We start from the raw sequence: 17864 nt of genomic DNA, 5'->3' as shown, positions 1-17864 counted from the left end.
TTTACTAAAAAGTTTCTTCTCAGCAAAAGAAACAATCTGTTAGGTGAATAGAGAGCCTATATCTTGGGAGCAAATCTTTACCCCTCACACATCAGATAGAGCACTAATCTCTAGGGTATATAAAGAACTCAAAAAGCTAAGCACCAAACAAATAACCCAATCAATAAATGGCCCAAGGACCTGAACAGACACTTCTCAGAAGATGATTTACAATCAGTCAACAAATATATGAAAAAATGTTCATCATCACTAGCAATTAGAGAAATGCAAATCAAAACCACTCTAAGATTTCATCTCACTTTAGTCAGAATGGCAGCTATTATGCATACAAACAACAATAAGTGTTAGCAAGGATGTGGAGAAAGGGTACACTCATGCACTGCTGGTGGGACTGCAAATTGGTGCAGCCAATATGGAAAGCAGTACAGAGATTTCTTGGAAAATTTGGAATGGAACCACCATTTGACCCAGCTGTCCCTCTTCTCGGTCTATACCCAAAGGACTTAAAAATAACATACTACCGGGACACAGCCACATCAATGTTTATAGCAGCACAATTCACAATAGCTAAACTCTGGAACCAGCCTAGATCCCCTTCAATAGATGAATGGATTAAAAAATGTGGCATATATACACAATGGAATTTTACTCAGCAATTAAAGAAATAAAATCATGGCATTTGCAGGTAAATGGATGGAATTAGAGAAGATAATGCTAAGTGAAGTTAGCCGATCCCCAAAAACCAAATACCGAATGTTTTCTTTGGTATAAGGAGGCTGATTCATAGTGGGACAAGGAGAGGGAGCATGGGAGGAATGGACAAACTCTAGTTAGGGGAGAGGGGTTGTAGGGTAAGGAAGGAGGCATGGGGTTATAAATGGTGGTGGAATGTGATGATTATTATTATCCAGAGTACATATATGAAGACATATTGGTGTGAATATACTTTGTATACAACCAGAGATATGAAAAATTGTATTTATATGTGTAATAAGGATTACAACACATTCCGCTGTCATATGTAAAAAATAGAGTGTACATTGAAATGATATTAGAGATAAAATTTAATGTGAGGTGATAATTGGAATGTTAAAGTCTCGGGGTGTAACTCAGTGGTAGAGCAATTGCCTGGCATAGGCAAGGCCTGGGTTTGATCCCCAGCACCATGGGAGGGGAGTAGTTAATTGGAATGTTAGGGGTGTGTGTGTGTGTGTGTGTGTGTGTGTGTGTGTAGAAAGCGTACATTTGTTTATTTCCATGTGGTGCAGAAACTTTAGGCTAACTTATGACTCTTCTTTTGTTTCAATTCATAACTAATAAATTCTTCCTTAAAAGTAAGATTGCCTTTTGCCCCTTGACAACTCTGTTGGTGTACAAAGCAAATGACTCCTGACTCCTTCCAGAGTTTGGTCTGGCAATAGAATAAAGTAACAGATCAGAGATGGAATAAGGTGTCCTACCTTCTTCACATTTAGATAGTTGTTAATTATGGTACTCAGAATAACAACCTGGAATGTAAAGGTATCTTTGTTGCCAGGAAAGATAAATCTAAAAAATAGTACCAGCCACCAGAGATGTTTTAGAAGAGCAGATTTAGTCACCCAGGCTTTTGTTTCCTTAACAATAGTTTTCTTTCATAATAGTATGTTAAACCCTCAGGGACAGATTAGAATAATATAGTTTTAAATTAGCGTAACAAATTTAAGGAAATGTATTACTTATTTCTATTTTGTAATCATTAAATGTGTATACATTTTAATAGAAAACTAAGCTGTCCAGTTTTCAGTTTTTAAATGGATCCAAATTGAGGTTCATGAAGCTAATTGGAAGAAAAATTAATATGGCAAATCTCTACTTTGAAAATAGAGAAGTCATATAACTTGATTATGTGCTCAGTGGCAATTATAACCTTTCCAGTGAACATCAGCAACTGATAATTTCATTGACATTCAAGGGACTAGTAAACTTCAGGAATATTCTGTGCTGATTGCTGAAAGTAGGCATCCCCAGCTGTCTGTTGGTTACAGTGGATGCCTCTGCTGTGAAATGCCCATGGCTTTCTTTAAAAGTCATGCTGCCAAGGACTTGTTTTTAGTAAATCTTCTTTCAGATGTGAAGTGTGAAGCTATAATGAAAACATGTTCTCTGTAATTAAAAGATAGTCAGTGTACAATTGATCTCTGAAATTGGGATTTAAATACTCAGGAGACTTGCCTATTTTTGCTTACTGTCTACTTGACTAGTGAGTATGTGTGTCATTATTTATAGCTGCTCTAAAATCCTTTCACTTGAATGATAAAGTATGTTTTTAGAACATGTAGGTTTTGCTTATTATATATTTTTGTCAGAAATATGTACCTTTTTTCCATAAAGTTATTCTAATATATCTCTTTATTCACTATGTTGTCATTTGATTATGGATGGAACAAAAACAAGAGTTTGTAGGTAATTCAGTTGATGATATGACTGATAATCCAAGGGGATAAATAATTACCTGTCCAGCACAATTTCTGAGGTTACTCTTTGGTGTTGGATATGGAAAGTAGGAATGCCTTTTGGTAAGTTAAAAAAAAAAAAAAAAACAATTACTATAGGCTTGATATAAGGAAGGTTTGTCCAGATTAAACCTCTCCCTTTGTTCTATACACAAGTTATGCAACCATGTACTTAGGTGTGAAATTCAATACTAATTATCGTTAGCAAAGAAAATGCTGGTGGAGACTGTCTTTGGAAGATTGTAGCTCTTCAAATGAACATGATGTAATCCTCTATGTCTAGTGTAATTTAAAGGTTTTGATCTGTGGAACACAAAAAGACATGAGAGAAATTTAATCAGAGTGAAAGAAAATATATAGAAAACCCAACACAGATACAAACTTAGGTGACTCTGAAGAGCAAAACTAAAATGAAAAAATGTAGTCAGGTGTTGCTTAATGACAGAAAGTGTTCTGAGAAGGGCACCATTTGGTGGTTTCATCATTGTTTAAACGTTATTTATCTTACACCAGCCTAGATGGGCAGCCTACTCACTATACACTTAGGCTATGTGGCACAAGTATATATAGTATTGCCTCTTGCCACTAGAGACATGATGAACAAAATCCACAAGATTAAATCTAACAAAGAGAAAATAATGTTACCAAGAGATGTGGTAAACAGAAGATGTTTGAAACTACTCCTTATACAATAAGATGTGTTGTTTTGTGTAAGGGTTTCTTTTTTTTCTTTCTTTTGTTGTTAGGAAGTAGAAGAACATGTAGGTTTTGATAGTTAATTATGGTACTCAGCTCAAAATAACAATAAAAATTATAGCAGATACATAAACTAGTAGCATATTGATTTATTTTGAAGTATTATTACTATACATAATTTTGTGTGCTATACTTGTATACAAGTGGCAATACAAAAGTTTGTTTACACCAGCATGCACCACAAGCATGAGTAATGCTTTGCTCTGTGATTTAGACCTCTATGGTATTACTAGGTGTGAGGGCTTTTTCAGTTATATTATAAATCTTAGGGGATCACCATCATGGATGTGGTCCATAATTGACTGAAACCTTATGAGTGGCCATGTTTTGGCTCACCTGTTCTTTTAGATTCATTAGAGCAGCTTGTAATGGTAATAGTAAAATGGGCTCCTCAAAACATAATTAGCCACTGCTGAAATTTTATTACTGACTTAATGACTATCAGAGCTGTTTTGTTTTCTGCAAATGGTTGGTGATTGAAATGATTTTAGTGTGGCATGAGATTGTAAGTGGATCATTAGGACTGAGGTGGGTGGTTACATTACAGTAAAAGCTGTGAACAAATATTAAGTTTTTTCTCTTAATAATCTGACATATCCCCAATGCACTAAGCATTAGAGTACCCTATTTGAAAGACATTGATCCAGATAACAATTTTAAAATGCAGTAAAAAAACAAACAAAAAACCACGAGTATTCTTTGGAAGCATAAGGAGTAACCAAAGCCAGACATAAACACAAAGAGTATCTACCTTTTAAAGATGAAGAGCAAAGGTGAGATTTTTAAGTTGGTAACCTTTTGCTTGAAAGTACTTTCCAGATTGTTTTGAGTGTAGGCATACTGATGAAGTATAAGAGGACAGTGTTTGGCGCTTGTGTGATAGGAAGTTAGGAAAGAAATTCTGGAAAAGTGAACGTCACAGAGGTAAGCTCATTGTTGTTCCAATCTCCATACAAAATCTTCCCAAATCCTGACAGAATATGGAACTTTACAAAACTAAATGTTCCATCAGATGGAAAAGCAGCAGCTAGAAACTTCAAAAACTGAGAATTCTACACTGCACTGTTTTTATTTTAGCCAGTAGCCACTTACTAGAATGAATCATCTTAGGAATGCAACAGAATTTACAGTCTCTATAACATACCATTTGGTAGGTCTAGTATTCTGATAAAAAACAATCCCTAGCTATGTGAAAAACAATTATGACACAAAGTCAATGAAAAGAAAGCAGTCAGAAACTCAGATGACTGACCCACATGTCACAACCATTAGAAAACTGCTTTAAATCAGCTATTATGAATGTGTTCAAGGACTAAGGTAAAATATATAATGACTTAGCATATAGGGATCTCAACAGAAAAAAGGTAGAAATTAAATTCTAGGACTGTACACTAGCTAAGATGAAAATTAGTTGGATAGCCTTAACAGCAGATTGGATATGACATTAGAAGAAGGATTTGGAGAGCTTTAAGATAAATCAATAGAAATTATGTGATCTGAAGAATAGAAAGAATGTAGAGCAATAAAAATTATTAGAATTAGCCAGGTATGGTAGCACACTTATGAAATTCCAGCAACTTGGAAGGCTGAGGCAGGAGGATTGCCAAGTTCAATGCTAGCCTTAGCAACCTGATGAGCCAGATCTGGAGACATAGCTCAATTGTAGAGTGCCCCTGGGTTCAATCTCTAGGACTAAAAAGAAAAAGAAAAAAAAAAAATGATGAAAACCTTAAAAACCAAGACAATAACAGTAGTCTAACATAGTAGTAAATGTGATACCAAATAGAAAAAAAAAAAAAAAATTTTAGTTGTAGTTGGACACAATACCTTTATTTTATTTATTTTTATGTGGTACTGAGGATCGAACCCAGTGCCCTGCATGTGCCAGGTGAGCGCTCTAACGCTAAGCCACAACCCCAACCCCTAGACCTTTTTTTTTTTTTTGTACTGGGGATTGAACCCAGGGCCACTTAACCACTGAGCTACATCCTCAGCCCTCTTTATATTTTATTTAGAGACAGGGTTTTGCTGAGTGACTTTGTGCCTTCCTAAGTCTCTGAGGCTGTCTTTGAACTTGTTATCCTCCTGCCTTAGCCTCCCAGTTCACTGGGGTTACAGGTGTATGCCAACTCTCCTGGTTCCAGTTAGTAGTTTTAGATCTTTTTTTTTCTTTCTTTTTTTTTTTTAAATTTTACCTCTTTAAAGAGAATGTTTTCATATTTAGTTTTAAGAGCATTTTCTTTTCATGCAGCATATTTTTTCTAATTCAGACACTTAATATGTACATAAGCTTTAATAAATTGGTCTAAAGTTTTATTTTCATTCTCAGGCTCTGTAATTTTTTATGTTCTTAACACACATGCTGTCTCTTAAGTAGAAATCATGAAAACAAAGGATTAAGCTAAAATAACATGGTTGTCATTATCTGGAATCTAGAAATGAAAGAATTAGGTTATTGAATATAAACCCTTATACACACTTCCATCAAATTACCCTTCACTTTTTATATCTACTTTTATTTCTCTTATTCTGAGGCTGCAGAGCTGTCAAATTATATGGTGTATACTAGTCTAGTGCACTAAGCTATGACTATAGGTTTTTGGTATATCTTTTCATCTTCCTAGCTTTCTAGTAGTTAGATCCTGTACTTAAAAGGAAATACTCAATATGGACTGCATTTTTTTTTTTTTTTTTAATTTCTGGTACTGAGGTTGAACCCAGGGTTTTATGCATACTAGGCAAGCGCTCTACTCCTGAGCTATATCCACATCCCTTTTTACTTTATTTTGAAACAGGGTCTCACTAAGTTATCTAGGCTGGCCTTGAACTTGTGATCCTCCTGCCTTGGCCTCCTGAGTAACTGGAATTATTAAATGTAAACCATAGTGCCTTGCTGTAGATCACATTGTACCCACTTGAAAATCCCATTTACTCCTGATATGCTCTTCAGAAGTAGATGTGCATCATTTGTAATAGGGGAACAGAGTAAGATGTGATGGTTATTTGTAGTGATGTGAGATTGACTATAAGCATGCATCACTTATGGCGAGTTAAGGTCCCTGTTTTGGCTTTATAAATTCTCTTCATTTCTTTACCTCGTAGATGGAGATATTATCTATTTTGAGGCCATGAAGGAGTCAGATGAAATGTTGCATATGTAGTACTTTGCATAAAGTTTTGTACAAAGTTGTTCAGGAACTTTGGCTTTTAATATTTAGATCATCACTTAAATACATACAGATACATACACAAACACATAAACTGATTTTTCTAGTAGTTAAAGCTATTGAAGATCAATTATAACTCTAAATATGAACTAAAAGAAAAAATTCCCTAGTCTTTGGAAACTACAAATCATTGAAGTACTTTTTTGCAGGGCTATTGGCAACTGCAATAAAAAAGGAGACATTTTAGAAGATCTGGTTTAGTTTATTTTGCCAGGGATTAACATAGTTCCTATGACATGTTAAAGACTGGCCTTGATATATCCATTCCACAGTGAACGACAGAGATAAAGCGAAGGGAATAATTAATTAATGTGTTGCAATTTGAATCACAAAGTAGTTCTACATCTAATTTTTGTAAAAAAAAAAAAAAAAAGTATAAGTTGAATTAAAAGAATTATTTTTCCTATTTTTGAAAGGAATAATTTCCAGTAAATTTCCATACACATTAAGAATGATTCTCAGAGTTCCTTTTATAAGCTATGAATCTCTTATTTGGCATAGATATAACTCCTGATATATTTTAATAATATCTGTATCAGTTTGAGTCTATCTGTTCAAAAATATATATGTTTTTCTTCATTAAAAAGACTAATAGACTATTATCTTGTAGGTTCAGGATAAATTTCGTCTAGACCTGTCAGATGAAGAGGCGGTGCATTACATGCAGAGTTTGATTGATGAAAGCGTCCATGCTCTGTTTGCTGCAGTGGTAGAACAAATTCACAAGTTTGCCCAGGTAAGTTCTCTGAGGGCAGTGTATTTGTCTCCCTCAAGAGTCTTTGGAGAGCCTTACTTTTTGCCTCCCGATTGACATCTTCTCTGTTGTTTTGTCAAGCCTCAATGGCATCTTGCCATCCAGTTGAAGCGACTATATTCCATGCATTATCAACTTCAAATCATTTATTTTTCTTAGCATGGACTAAATTGGGGGGTACCTACATAGATACCATTTCTTGAGAATGATTTTGGGTACGGTAGAAGCTTTGGCAAATGAGACTTAGGTATTTGTTGAGTTTTTTGAGGGGAGAAGTGGTGAGGTTATTAGGGATTGAACTCAGGGGCAGTTGACTACTGAGCCACATCCCCAGCCCTATTTTGTATTTTATTTAGAGACAGGGTATCACTGAGTTGCTTAGTGCCTTGCTTTTGCTGAGACTGGCTTTGAACTAGCTATCCTCCTGCCTCAGCCTCTCAAGCGTCTGGGATTACAGGCCTGTGCCACCGTGCTCAGCCTCTGTTGGATTTTGATAAACATTGAAATACTAATTAAAGAGTTTAGAATCCATGGAAAGCAATCCACATCACACACCATAAAGGTCTCGCAATACTTAACTGTTAGCAATATGTGAATATATGTATATAAATATGAAAGGGAAGATCTTTAAATAGTACCCTGTTGTGATGATATTCAGATTTAATGTCTGCCTTATTTATGAATTTCATAATGCAGATGATCTGAAAATGGTTAACAAAATAGAAAAATTAGACTGCTTTCCTTGTGAATGCCTTCCTGACTTTATACATTCACCAAATAATGTTCCTAATCACCCAAGCTTAAAGCCTGTCTATGATATCACCACCAGTCAGTGTCTAATAGATTTGTCATCTCTTTTGCTTTTTTTTTTTGCTACCTGGGCTTAAATCCAGGTGCACTTAATCACTGAGCCATGTCCCCAACCTTTTTTTTACTTCTTTGAATTTTGAGACAGTTGCTTTGGGCCTTGCTAAGATACTGAGGTTGGCCTCAAACTTGCATTTCTCCTGCCTCAATCTCCCTAGCCACTAGAGGTACAGGCATGTGCCACCATTTCTGGTGATTCAAGTCTTTTTGAGCTTTCCTATGTTTATTCTTTTCTTTTGGTGGGAGGTATTGAACCTCAGAGGCACTCAACCACTGAGCCCCATCCCCAGCTCTATTTTGTATTTTTATTTAGAGACAGGATCTCATTGAGTTGCTTAGCACCTCACCATTGCTGAGGCTGGCTTCAAACTCATGTTCTTCCTATCTCAACCGCCTGAGCTGCTGGGATTATAGACACGCACCATCATGCCCAACTTTTATGTTTATTCTTAAAAATATTCCAGTCAGATACATTTTGACGAAATGATATTTCACTTTGCTTTTTAAAATTTAAATATGCTTAGTATTTTCCCCATTGCCTGATAGTGAAGTCCAATCTTTAGCAGTTCAAAACCTTCCAGAATGCTGTGTTCTGAGCTACTTTCCCAATTCTTTTTCTCTATCTTGTTTTATTTCACCTTACTAGTCACTTTGCTACTGCTATTTCGTTAGCTCGGAGTGTCTATCATCTTAATAATGCATCTGCTATAAGCTTCTGCCCACCAAAATTCAACCTACCCTCCAAAAGCTATTTATTTTAATGCCACTCTGATTCATCTTTCTCTGAATTTTCCTAGTACTTTTTATCTCAAGAGTTGTACTTGTGTTTTGCTTTCTATATTTGGATTGCCTTTTAACTCCTAAAATGCAAAATTCATGAAGGCTGATCTTCTGTCAGTCACATAGTAGTACATGCTTTGTATACTCGAAAAATATCAAATGAACATAAAGGAATTTCTTCTTCTAAATGTTAGCTTATCCTAACACCTATTTGGACTACATTTTTATTACAAGTGTTGCACTTCTGTTTTATTCTAACCAATCATTTATTGAGATTAAAACACAACTCGGATAGTAGTAGTGAAGTGACTTAAGTCAACCATTTAACCAGTTGTGGATATGAATCTACATGTAGCATGATAGAGTTCGCCAGTAGCAGATTATCAGTCTCTATCTAGCATAGCAGAGTATGTTAGAGTTATATTGGAAAAAGCCCAGAAGGGTGCAGTGGCTTATCCAATATCAAGTGCCTAACAAGGGGCAGAACTAAAACTGATTCCCTCATCCAGGTTTTGTTGTTTGTGATGCAGGAGATTGAATCCAGGGGCACTTGACCACTGAGGTATATCCCCAGACCATTTTAAAAATTTTTATTTTGAGATAGGATGTTGCTAAGTCGCTGAGGGTCTTACTGAATTGCTGAGGCTGTCCTTGAAATTTTAATCTTCCTGCATCAGGCTTCTGCCTCACTGGGATTACAGTAGTGTGCCATCATGTCTGGCATTATTTAGCATTTTTTAAATCAGTTCTCTTAATTTTTAGTATCTTGCTGACCATTCTATACTATATTATGTGTTAGTAAGTCCCAGCCCACATGATCCTGTTAATTCTGTTTCTTTATATAAACATTTTATTTTTCTTCTTTTCAGCTCAGCTAGTTAACACCATGGTTGAGGTCAGAAATTTTGAACTTCTCCGTTTTTGGATGTTCATAGCAAGCCTTTCACAGGTGTTCATTTCTCTTTAATCTTGCTTCATCCCTGAGTACAACAGTACAAAGTTCTCTTTATGGGTTTTCCTCATGCCATACTTTCAGATTCTAGTTTTTCTCCTTTATTTATATCACAACGTATAATAGAGCTCAAGCTTCACATTTGAAATTACTGGTGTTGCCTAGTACTTCATTTCAGTTTTCTATAGCTACATAACCAAACTCATTAGCTTAAAAAACAATAGTGATTTCTAATTTCTTAGAATTATTTAGTCAGGAATTCAATCAGACCTCAGCTATGCAGTTCTTTTGCTGTGATGTCAGATGGATTCAGTCTTTCACCTATATTCAACTGGTGGTTGAATTTGTCTGGAAGGTACAATTTCAATTACATATCTGGCAGCTTGGTGCTCTTCCACATGCACGGTCTCTTTCCACTTTTTCTCTTACCTTTTAGTAGTCTAGCCCAAGCAGCTGCTCTGTAGCACACTGACTGGCTTCCCCAAGAGTATAGGAAAGCAAAAGTGGTAGGCCTCTTAAAATGAGTCATAAGCATACTCCGGATTCATAGGGAGAAGAAATAGTTTTAACTTCTTGATGGGAGAAGAGAATAGCATATGCAGAGAGAGAAGGAATTAAGTGTGGTATCTTTAATTCAAAATGCCACATTTTGGTACTTTGAATTAAGTGTGGCATTTTAACATGCCTTGCCTTGAGTTTGAGTCTTCAAGTTCTGTTAAATTTGTTGCATACTTTATTTTAGTGGTTTGGTTTTTAAATTTTATTCTTAATTTTATAGAAGATATCTATTTTGCTATCTGGATTTAAGAATAAAAGGGCCATTTTTCTTCATTCTCTGTATTAAAGATAGAGAAGATAAAGAGCCTGATTAAAAAAAAAAAAAAAAAAAGAAAAAGAAAGATAAAGAGGGCTGGCTGTACTGTTACTTGGGGGAAGAATAATAGAGGGATCTTGGTTTGCCTATGTCTCTGGCCCTCAACCATATAAATGTGTTTTAGTCACCATATTATAGATCAGAAGACTCTATCAAATAAAAAGTTGTTTCTTATCACATTCAGGTCTTCTTTACTAGAATTCCATATTCTTAGAGATGAGTTTTAAAATGCTCATGCTGTTGTTTAGACTTTCTTGTGCCAATACTGTTTTACAACTGAAATAATATTAAAATAAATAAGAATAACCTAAGTATATTTGTATCATTGGAATTTGCTTAAGCTTAAAAGTCTATGTGGGATAGTAGGTTAAGGTCTTAGCTTCATACAAGTCTTTTTAAATTACAAAATAATAGGGGCACAACTCTCTCATCTAATTTCAAGAGAAGTTTATTTTCTCTTTAAAACACACATACACACACACACACACACAATGTTTAAGTATTAATAAATTACATGCACATTCAAATTCTTGTGTCCAACATCTAGGTTTTGTCATAGTATTTATAATAATAATGCAAAATTGCTAATTGATTTGTAAAATTTTTGTGCATTTCAGTTCATTGTTATGGATTATAAATCTGAAAGTTTTAAAAATGAGAATAGGTTGATATATGTTAACAAAAGCTATAGTTATTTTAGCATAAAAGAAATTATATGCCAAAAGAAGAATAAAAATTGCCTGATACTACTATTATTTGAAATGCTGAAAAGGCTTATTTTCTTCCATCATGCAATTTCTTAGGAAGTATAGAGATTAAACACTGTAATATTCGTTGCCTAGCAACACCCATCTATTAGTGGTATAAATTTTAAACAAAAAAACACTTATTTGGGTCATTGTCTTTGAAATTACATTATCAGAACTTCACTCTTTTAAATTTTTTTTATTTATATGACAGTGAAATGAATTACAATTCTTTTTACACATATAGAGCACAATTTTTCATACCTCTGGTTGTATGTAAAGTATATTCACACCAATTCGTGTCTTCATATATGACTTTGGATAATAATGATCATCATATTCCACCATCATTTATAACCCCATGCCCCTTCCCTTCCTCTCCTACCCCTCTGTCCTATCTAGAGTTCCTCTATTCCTCCTATGCTCCCTCTCCCTATCCCACTGTGAATCAGCCTCCTTATATCAGAGGAAACATTGAACATTTGGTTATTTGGGATTAGCTAACTTCACTTAGCTAATCTTCTAATCTTAGTTTATCTTCTCTAACTCCATCCATTTACCTGCAAATGCCAGAACTTCACTCTTTAAATGAAATGGTCTTTAAAGGGCCTTATAGTCTTGCCTGCACTGGAAAGGTAGAGGTTACATAGTTTGTGTCACTTAAAGCAATAAAATAGGTTTTTCAGTGGCAGTCTCTCACATTCCAGTGTGTTTCTTCCATTTCTGCTTTTCCCTGTTTCGTCACTGACTGATAGTGAGCCTAGGCTGTGGTTTCCATTTATCTTAATACACCTTGAATCTAACTAATTGAATCTGTACAGATTAGAGCTAGAGATACTTTTTTTTTTTTTTTTTTTTTTTTTGGTAAACTAACTAAAGCAGTAAGAACAGATTGAGTTCAGAAAGTTTACCTAATTTCCAAATCAACGTAGTAGAAACACATCACTGCCATCCATTTAACAAGAAGTTTTACTTCCACCTATGGTGTTCAAGGGGGGAAAGCACAGGATGGAGCAACCAAGGACACATTAATTAACAACTTTATAACTCCCTGTAGGGAGAGGCAATTCCTGGGACAGGTTACCTTAGCAACAGTTTTGTTTTGTTTTTTGGGGAGTGTGTTCTTAGGGAGGAGGAAGGGCTCTGAAGGAATTGACATTTCAGTCCCTCAGTGGGTAGTCTCCAGCTTTCTGGACTCGCTCAAAGCATGTCTTTAAATTGGCCTCCTTGATCAACCTAACTCAATCTACCTATCTCCTAACTGCCTAATTCTGGCTTCAGTACAGATCTGTTTTGTACCATCTCATGTCTCATATCTGTTTCTAATTTATTTGGTTTATCTTAGGAGGAATTAAAAATAATAATAACAACTAAGAAACAATAATAGTCAAAATATCAGTAGCCTGTTGAACATTTAAATGTGCTGGGAAATAGATAAAGTGTATTCTCTGTATTTAATCCCCACTCTTTTAAAGTAGGTTTATCACCAGAACTGTTTTACAGGTGAGAAAAACAAAGCAAAAAGGTGACAGTTTCCTGGTTCAAACCCAAACCTGTGATATTGAAAATATATGTTAGTCACTAAGTAATGTTTTTCTTGATAATACATCTAAGCTTTAATTTGTTATACATGAATAGATTTTATTGTTAATATTGTGTTTTAAAAACATGCTTGTAAATTTTAATGTTTTTTTTTCTTTTCTTTCCTTAATCATTCATCTTTTTATAAAAATGGAAAAAAATTGAATGCTCTAATAGCCAAGAAAATATAATATAATAAACAGTGGAGTCACCAGTACCAGTTAATCTGAGATAAATGATAAAATGGTATAACGTTTATTTTTCACATTGGCCACAACCAGTCTTGAATTTCACTGACCCCATGTCCCATCTTTGATCTGTAGTCCGCACTGCTGCATAGTACCCATTCATCACATGACAAGTGTTAAAGCCATCCAAGTGGTTAATTATTGTAATAGAAGCAGCAGATATTAGAGTGCTTAATAATTTTCATCTAACCTGTGCTGAAGTTTATTTTTTATGCAAACAAATTTAGTTTCCTTATCTTCTCTAAGGAAGACTTAAAACACTTAAGACACGCCCTTGTTTGCTTCATTAACTATTTCTAGCAAAGTTGTTTTATAGTCATTGTTTTTTTTTAACCCCTGACTTTTATGTATGTTAAATACTTAAATAAAAATTATTCAAATGAAGATGGAGTTGAATATTTGGATCCAGCTCTGCTACATAGTATTACTAATTCTTTTCCATGGATACAGATATTTTAATATATTGTAGAAAAACATTAGAGACCATCTGTTCAGTATCATTCTTTCCCCTCACACATAAAAACGTACATATACACATATGCAGTTTTTATTTGCTTCCCAAGTGCTTCCAGCTTAGACTTCTAGCTTGTCAGTGTAGATATTTTCACTTTGGCTTTTACCTGCATTTTCAACCTTTATCATTGTCTAACAGCCTTCAGAAAGAACCTTTGTAGCTCTGATTATCTTTCTGTTTGTAGCTCTGATTATCTTCCTTAGACCTGATAACCCTGCAGCCCCCACCAGCATTGTACTCTTTGTGCTTTTCCAGAATGTGTTGCCCACCCATTTGCCCTACTTTTGAGTGTGTGTACATATTTTATGGTTCTTTCTGTGTATACAGATTTGATCTTCATGGTTTAGTCTGAAGCATCTTAGGTGTCTTCCACAGAACCTAAACCAGTTCCTGGCACATATAGGTACCAAATAAATGTATATGGTTTTATACTCCCATATTGCTTTTAGTGAAAATACTTAAGTTGCTTTTGAAATTACAAATGACAGTTGTAAAAGTAAATCTTGCCATATTCTTTCTAGAATTGCTACTATACTATTGTACGAGATTGAAATTAGTCAACATCTTTGTATTTTTCACATTTTTACACATGCACGGGTATGTGTACACATACATGTCAGTGAGATTTTTCTCCCCCTTCACTTTTTTTTTTTTTGAGCAGAATAATGAGGTACAGTTCATAGACACAACAAAAGGGTGCATGGGGTGTGAATCACTGTTTCTTCACTCAGACCAAGAAATCTTTGTTTCTTTGCTTTCTACTTGATATCCTAATATTGAACATATTGCCATATTTACCCCAAATCAACTGTTCACTTGGCTGCTTTTCTTCTTTCAGAACCACTTCCTTTGGTTTGGCTTCCAGATAATTTGTGGAATGAAGTGGCTGAACTCTGTAATAAGCTACAGGTTGTTAGAGCCTGTCTAAATTATGTGGCATCAAGAAGTAAGGACACTAGTTATAGTATAAATCATCTGATCACCACACAATCCAGTTTTTTCTCATATTTCTCATATAGTAATTGGGTCATCTTGAGCTTACAGTCAGCAAACAGCTCCTCCCTCAAGTATTTAAGTTAAGCCTCAGGAACCCTGTACACTGTGGTAAATTAAAATCCTCTGTAAAAGCTTTTAGCAAAGTAAATTATTCACTTTTTATATTAATAGAAATATTTTTGTAAGTATAGACTTCTGTTTATCTTCATGAACAGTGAATAAATTATTTTCAATTTGTTTGTTTTTAATTTTTGTAGTATTGGAGAAAATGAAACTGAGTTTGCCCTATGAAGATGTATGACTCAGTAAGAAAACCACATTAGAAGCATCCCGTATATAATGAAGACTTCAGAATAACAAAAAATGAAGAGAGCGCTTCCTAAATGTTACTCAATGCCTGAATTCCGTTTCCTTGAATGTCACTGCTTAAATATGATCTTAAAGAACTTGTTAAAATATTGTATATATTTTTTTCTAATATGTGCTTGTTAATAAGAAGTGAGGACCTTATTCCAGAATTATGTACATAATTTGAGAAATTTCATGTTGAAATAGTAAAAATCATTTTAACCTATAAGTTTAAAATGTCATTTTTTTTCTCATATTTTGCACTAGGACAGAGTTATATGAATTAGGATTAATTTCTGGTTTTAGAAGTTGTTTATTTTTTCTTCTTTCTCCTTTTCTCTCTCTTTTATTTACCTCTCCTGTTCTACCATTTCTGTTTATTTGGTTTTCTATAATTTGCATAAAGTTTTATTTAAAAAAATTAAAAGTTTTACACATTATAGCTCATTCTTTACCCTTGAAGAACCGATTGTAGAAAACCTCTATTTTCAAGGGTGGAGGGGGTGGGATCCCACCAACTCCCAGTGGTGCTGGTAATGTGTGGGTTCAAGCATCGGCCCTGTGTTCTTCATCCCCTGTCCCTGCTCACCATTGCTGTAGGCAGTTCAAGAAGCTTTGGAAGGCCACCAAGCTGTGTACAAGGATACGCTGAGGAGCCATTTCAGTTCCTGGGGAACGTTGCTGAAGCCTATAGATGGGACAGTTAGAGGTGTGGGAAAAAGAAATTTATACTTCAAAGTGATACTCATTTTCTCTATTTATAAATGTTGTGTTTTGGGGAGCCATGTTGTCTTTTGTTTCATTTTTAGATACAGCTCACAATTCTAAGTTGTAATTATGTAAAGTAGAATGTGGAAGTATAGTTATCTGTAACTGGACAGAAGGTAATATGATGCAGATTTTCATATTGAGAATAAGAGATTTTTACACACTCATGTAAGACAGTGTGATCTTTCTGCAATAAATTATTTTTTGATGCAAGCTGAATTTTCAAAGGTTTTTAAGACAGCTCACCTAGACTTGTTAATGTAATGCATCCTAACATTACACAAATTATCTGAGCAACATAATGTTTTCATATAGAAGTTACATAGTCATACATCTTTGTCTTGGAAGAAAAAGAATATTTCGTTTTTTTGGTGCTGAATAAATATTAAAGTATCAAATGGCAAGAAAGATGAAGGTTAAATTATAGAACAGTTTCTGAGAATTGCATTAATTATAATATTTATTTGTCACAAAATTCTTGAGCTTGCCTCTTTAGAATGAGGTTACCAGCTGGAAAGCAGGCATATAATTAAGAGACATCCTACAGGTGTATGGAATATGATTTGTTCATAATGTACATGCAGATTTAAAAAAAATGGTAAAAGACAAAAAGCCTTTTATACATCTTAAAATGAGTTTATACTTAAACTAATTGGTAAGTTCCATCCTCTCCTTTGTTTCTTTTCTTCACATATTTATATATATTATTTTGGCCTGGAAGCTTTTACACCTACCACATACTTGTTCTTCTGGTCTCTCTTCTACTGGGACCTCCTCCAAAAGTTTTCTCCTAATAGCCCTGTTGAAAAAGATCTCTACTTCTGGACTTCTGAAATTTTTGTTTTTAATTGCTATTTAGTAAAGTTGGACATTATTGTTATACTTGCATCTTCTATTTCAGGGAATTGCAGACTTTTCTTTAAAGGGACAACATGGTAAATATCTTCCTCTTTGAGAGGCACATGATCTCTTGATCTCAGTAGGAACAGTTCATCTCTGCTGTTATAATATAATGGAAATGCAGCTACAGAAGCATATAAACAATGAGGCATGGCCAGAATGAATCTGGCCATTATTTGCAGACCCTGTTTTATTTAATTCATTGCTAGGCAAAATTGTATCATTTTATTGATTTAAACTCCATAACACAGCGTAGATACTATGTGGTATGTCCCCAATAGGGCTCAGTAAGTAAATTTTGCATTAATATGAAATTCAGAATCTAAACACTGAAAACAAGTAAGGAAGATTGATCACGAGTAACCTTTTTTTTTTTTTTTTTTTTTTTTCATGTAAACTTAAAAAGAAAAATAAGCATTGTGGCCTCCACATCCCTCAGAAGGGAAGAGTAGGAACCTTGCAGTAATCAAGGTTCTCTAGAATTTTAATTCTTATCAGACAGATGTTGCCAGGGTCCTCACCTCTGCGGGTAGGAAGTGTTTCTTGCCTAGGTTTTAGTTCTGCTCCCTGGGAGTAATCCCCCAGTCCATATTGTTTTAAGCAATAAAAATATGGATTGATGAGTCAGTTTTTTTGTTTTTTTGTTTTTTTTTTTTCTGATGTGGGCTTACCATCTTTAGCCAAAACATTCTCAGCAAAACTGTAGCCACTGTCTTTCTTTTATGGAGATGCTTCTTTCTTACTTAACACCTTTTTGACTGGAAAGCTGTATTCTCCCTTAGATTCTTGATTAAAGATCCCCTTTAAATCGAAAGATCTAGGTTTGTTGTTTTTTTTTTTAAAAAAAAACTATTTCATTTATAATACTGCAGCTCTACTTCTTGGTATTTAGTCAAGAAGAAAAATGAAGACATGTCCACATGAAAGATTTAACATATAAATGTTCTTGGCATGATTCATGGTAGCCTCAAAAAGTGTGACAGCTTAAAACCATCAATTGGTAAATGGCTAAAAATTAATGTGAAGATTAATCAAGTGTTATTTAGGAAAAGGGACCA

General features: G+C 34.5%; 1 protein-coding gene across 1 annotated transcript in view; it reads left to right on the top strand.

Moving 5' to 3' along the window:
- Positions 1-16119, top strand: part of Pik3c3 (phosphatidylinositol 3-kinase catalytic subunit type 3) — a 121257-nt gene extending 105138 nt beyond the window's left edge. Inside the window, exons 24-25 of the mRNA XM_027935728.3 lie at positions 7089-7214; positions 15048-16119. Coding sequence (XP_027791529.1) covers positions 7089-7214; positions 15048-15062 — 141 coding nt within the window. The 3' untranslated portion in view covers positions 15063-16119. The remainder of the gene's footprint in view (positions 1-7088; positions 7215-15047) is intronic.
- The last annotated feature ends 1745 nt before the right edge of the window (positions 16120-17864 follow it).

Source organism: Marmota flaviventris, chromosome 16 (genome assembly GCF_047511675.1).
Source record: "Marmota flaviventris isolate mMarFla1 chromosome 16, mMarFla1.hap1, whole genome shotgun sequence".
NCBI classification, from domain to species: domain Eukaryota; kingdom Metazoa; phylum Chordata; class Mammalia; order Rodentia; family Sciuridae; genus Marmota; species Marmota flaviventris.
The sequence above is the reverse complement of the archived record's forward strand: the minus strand, read 5'-3'. Positions and strand labels throughout refer to the sequence as shown.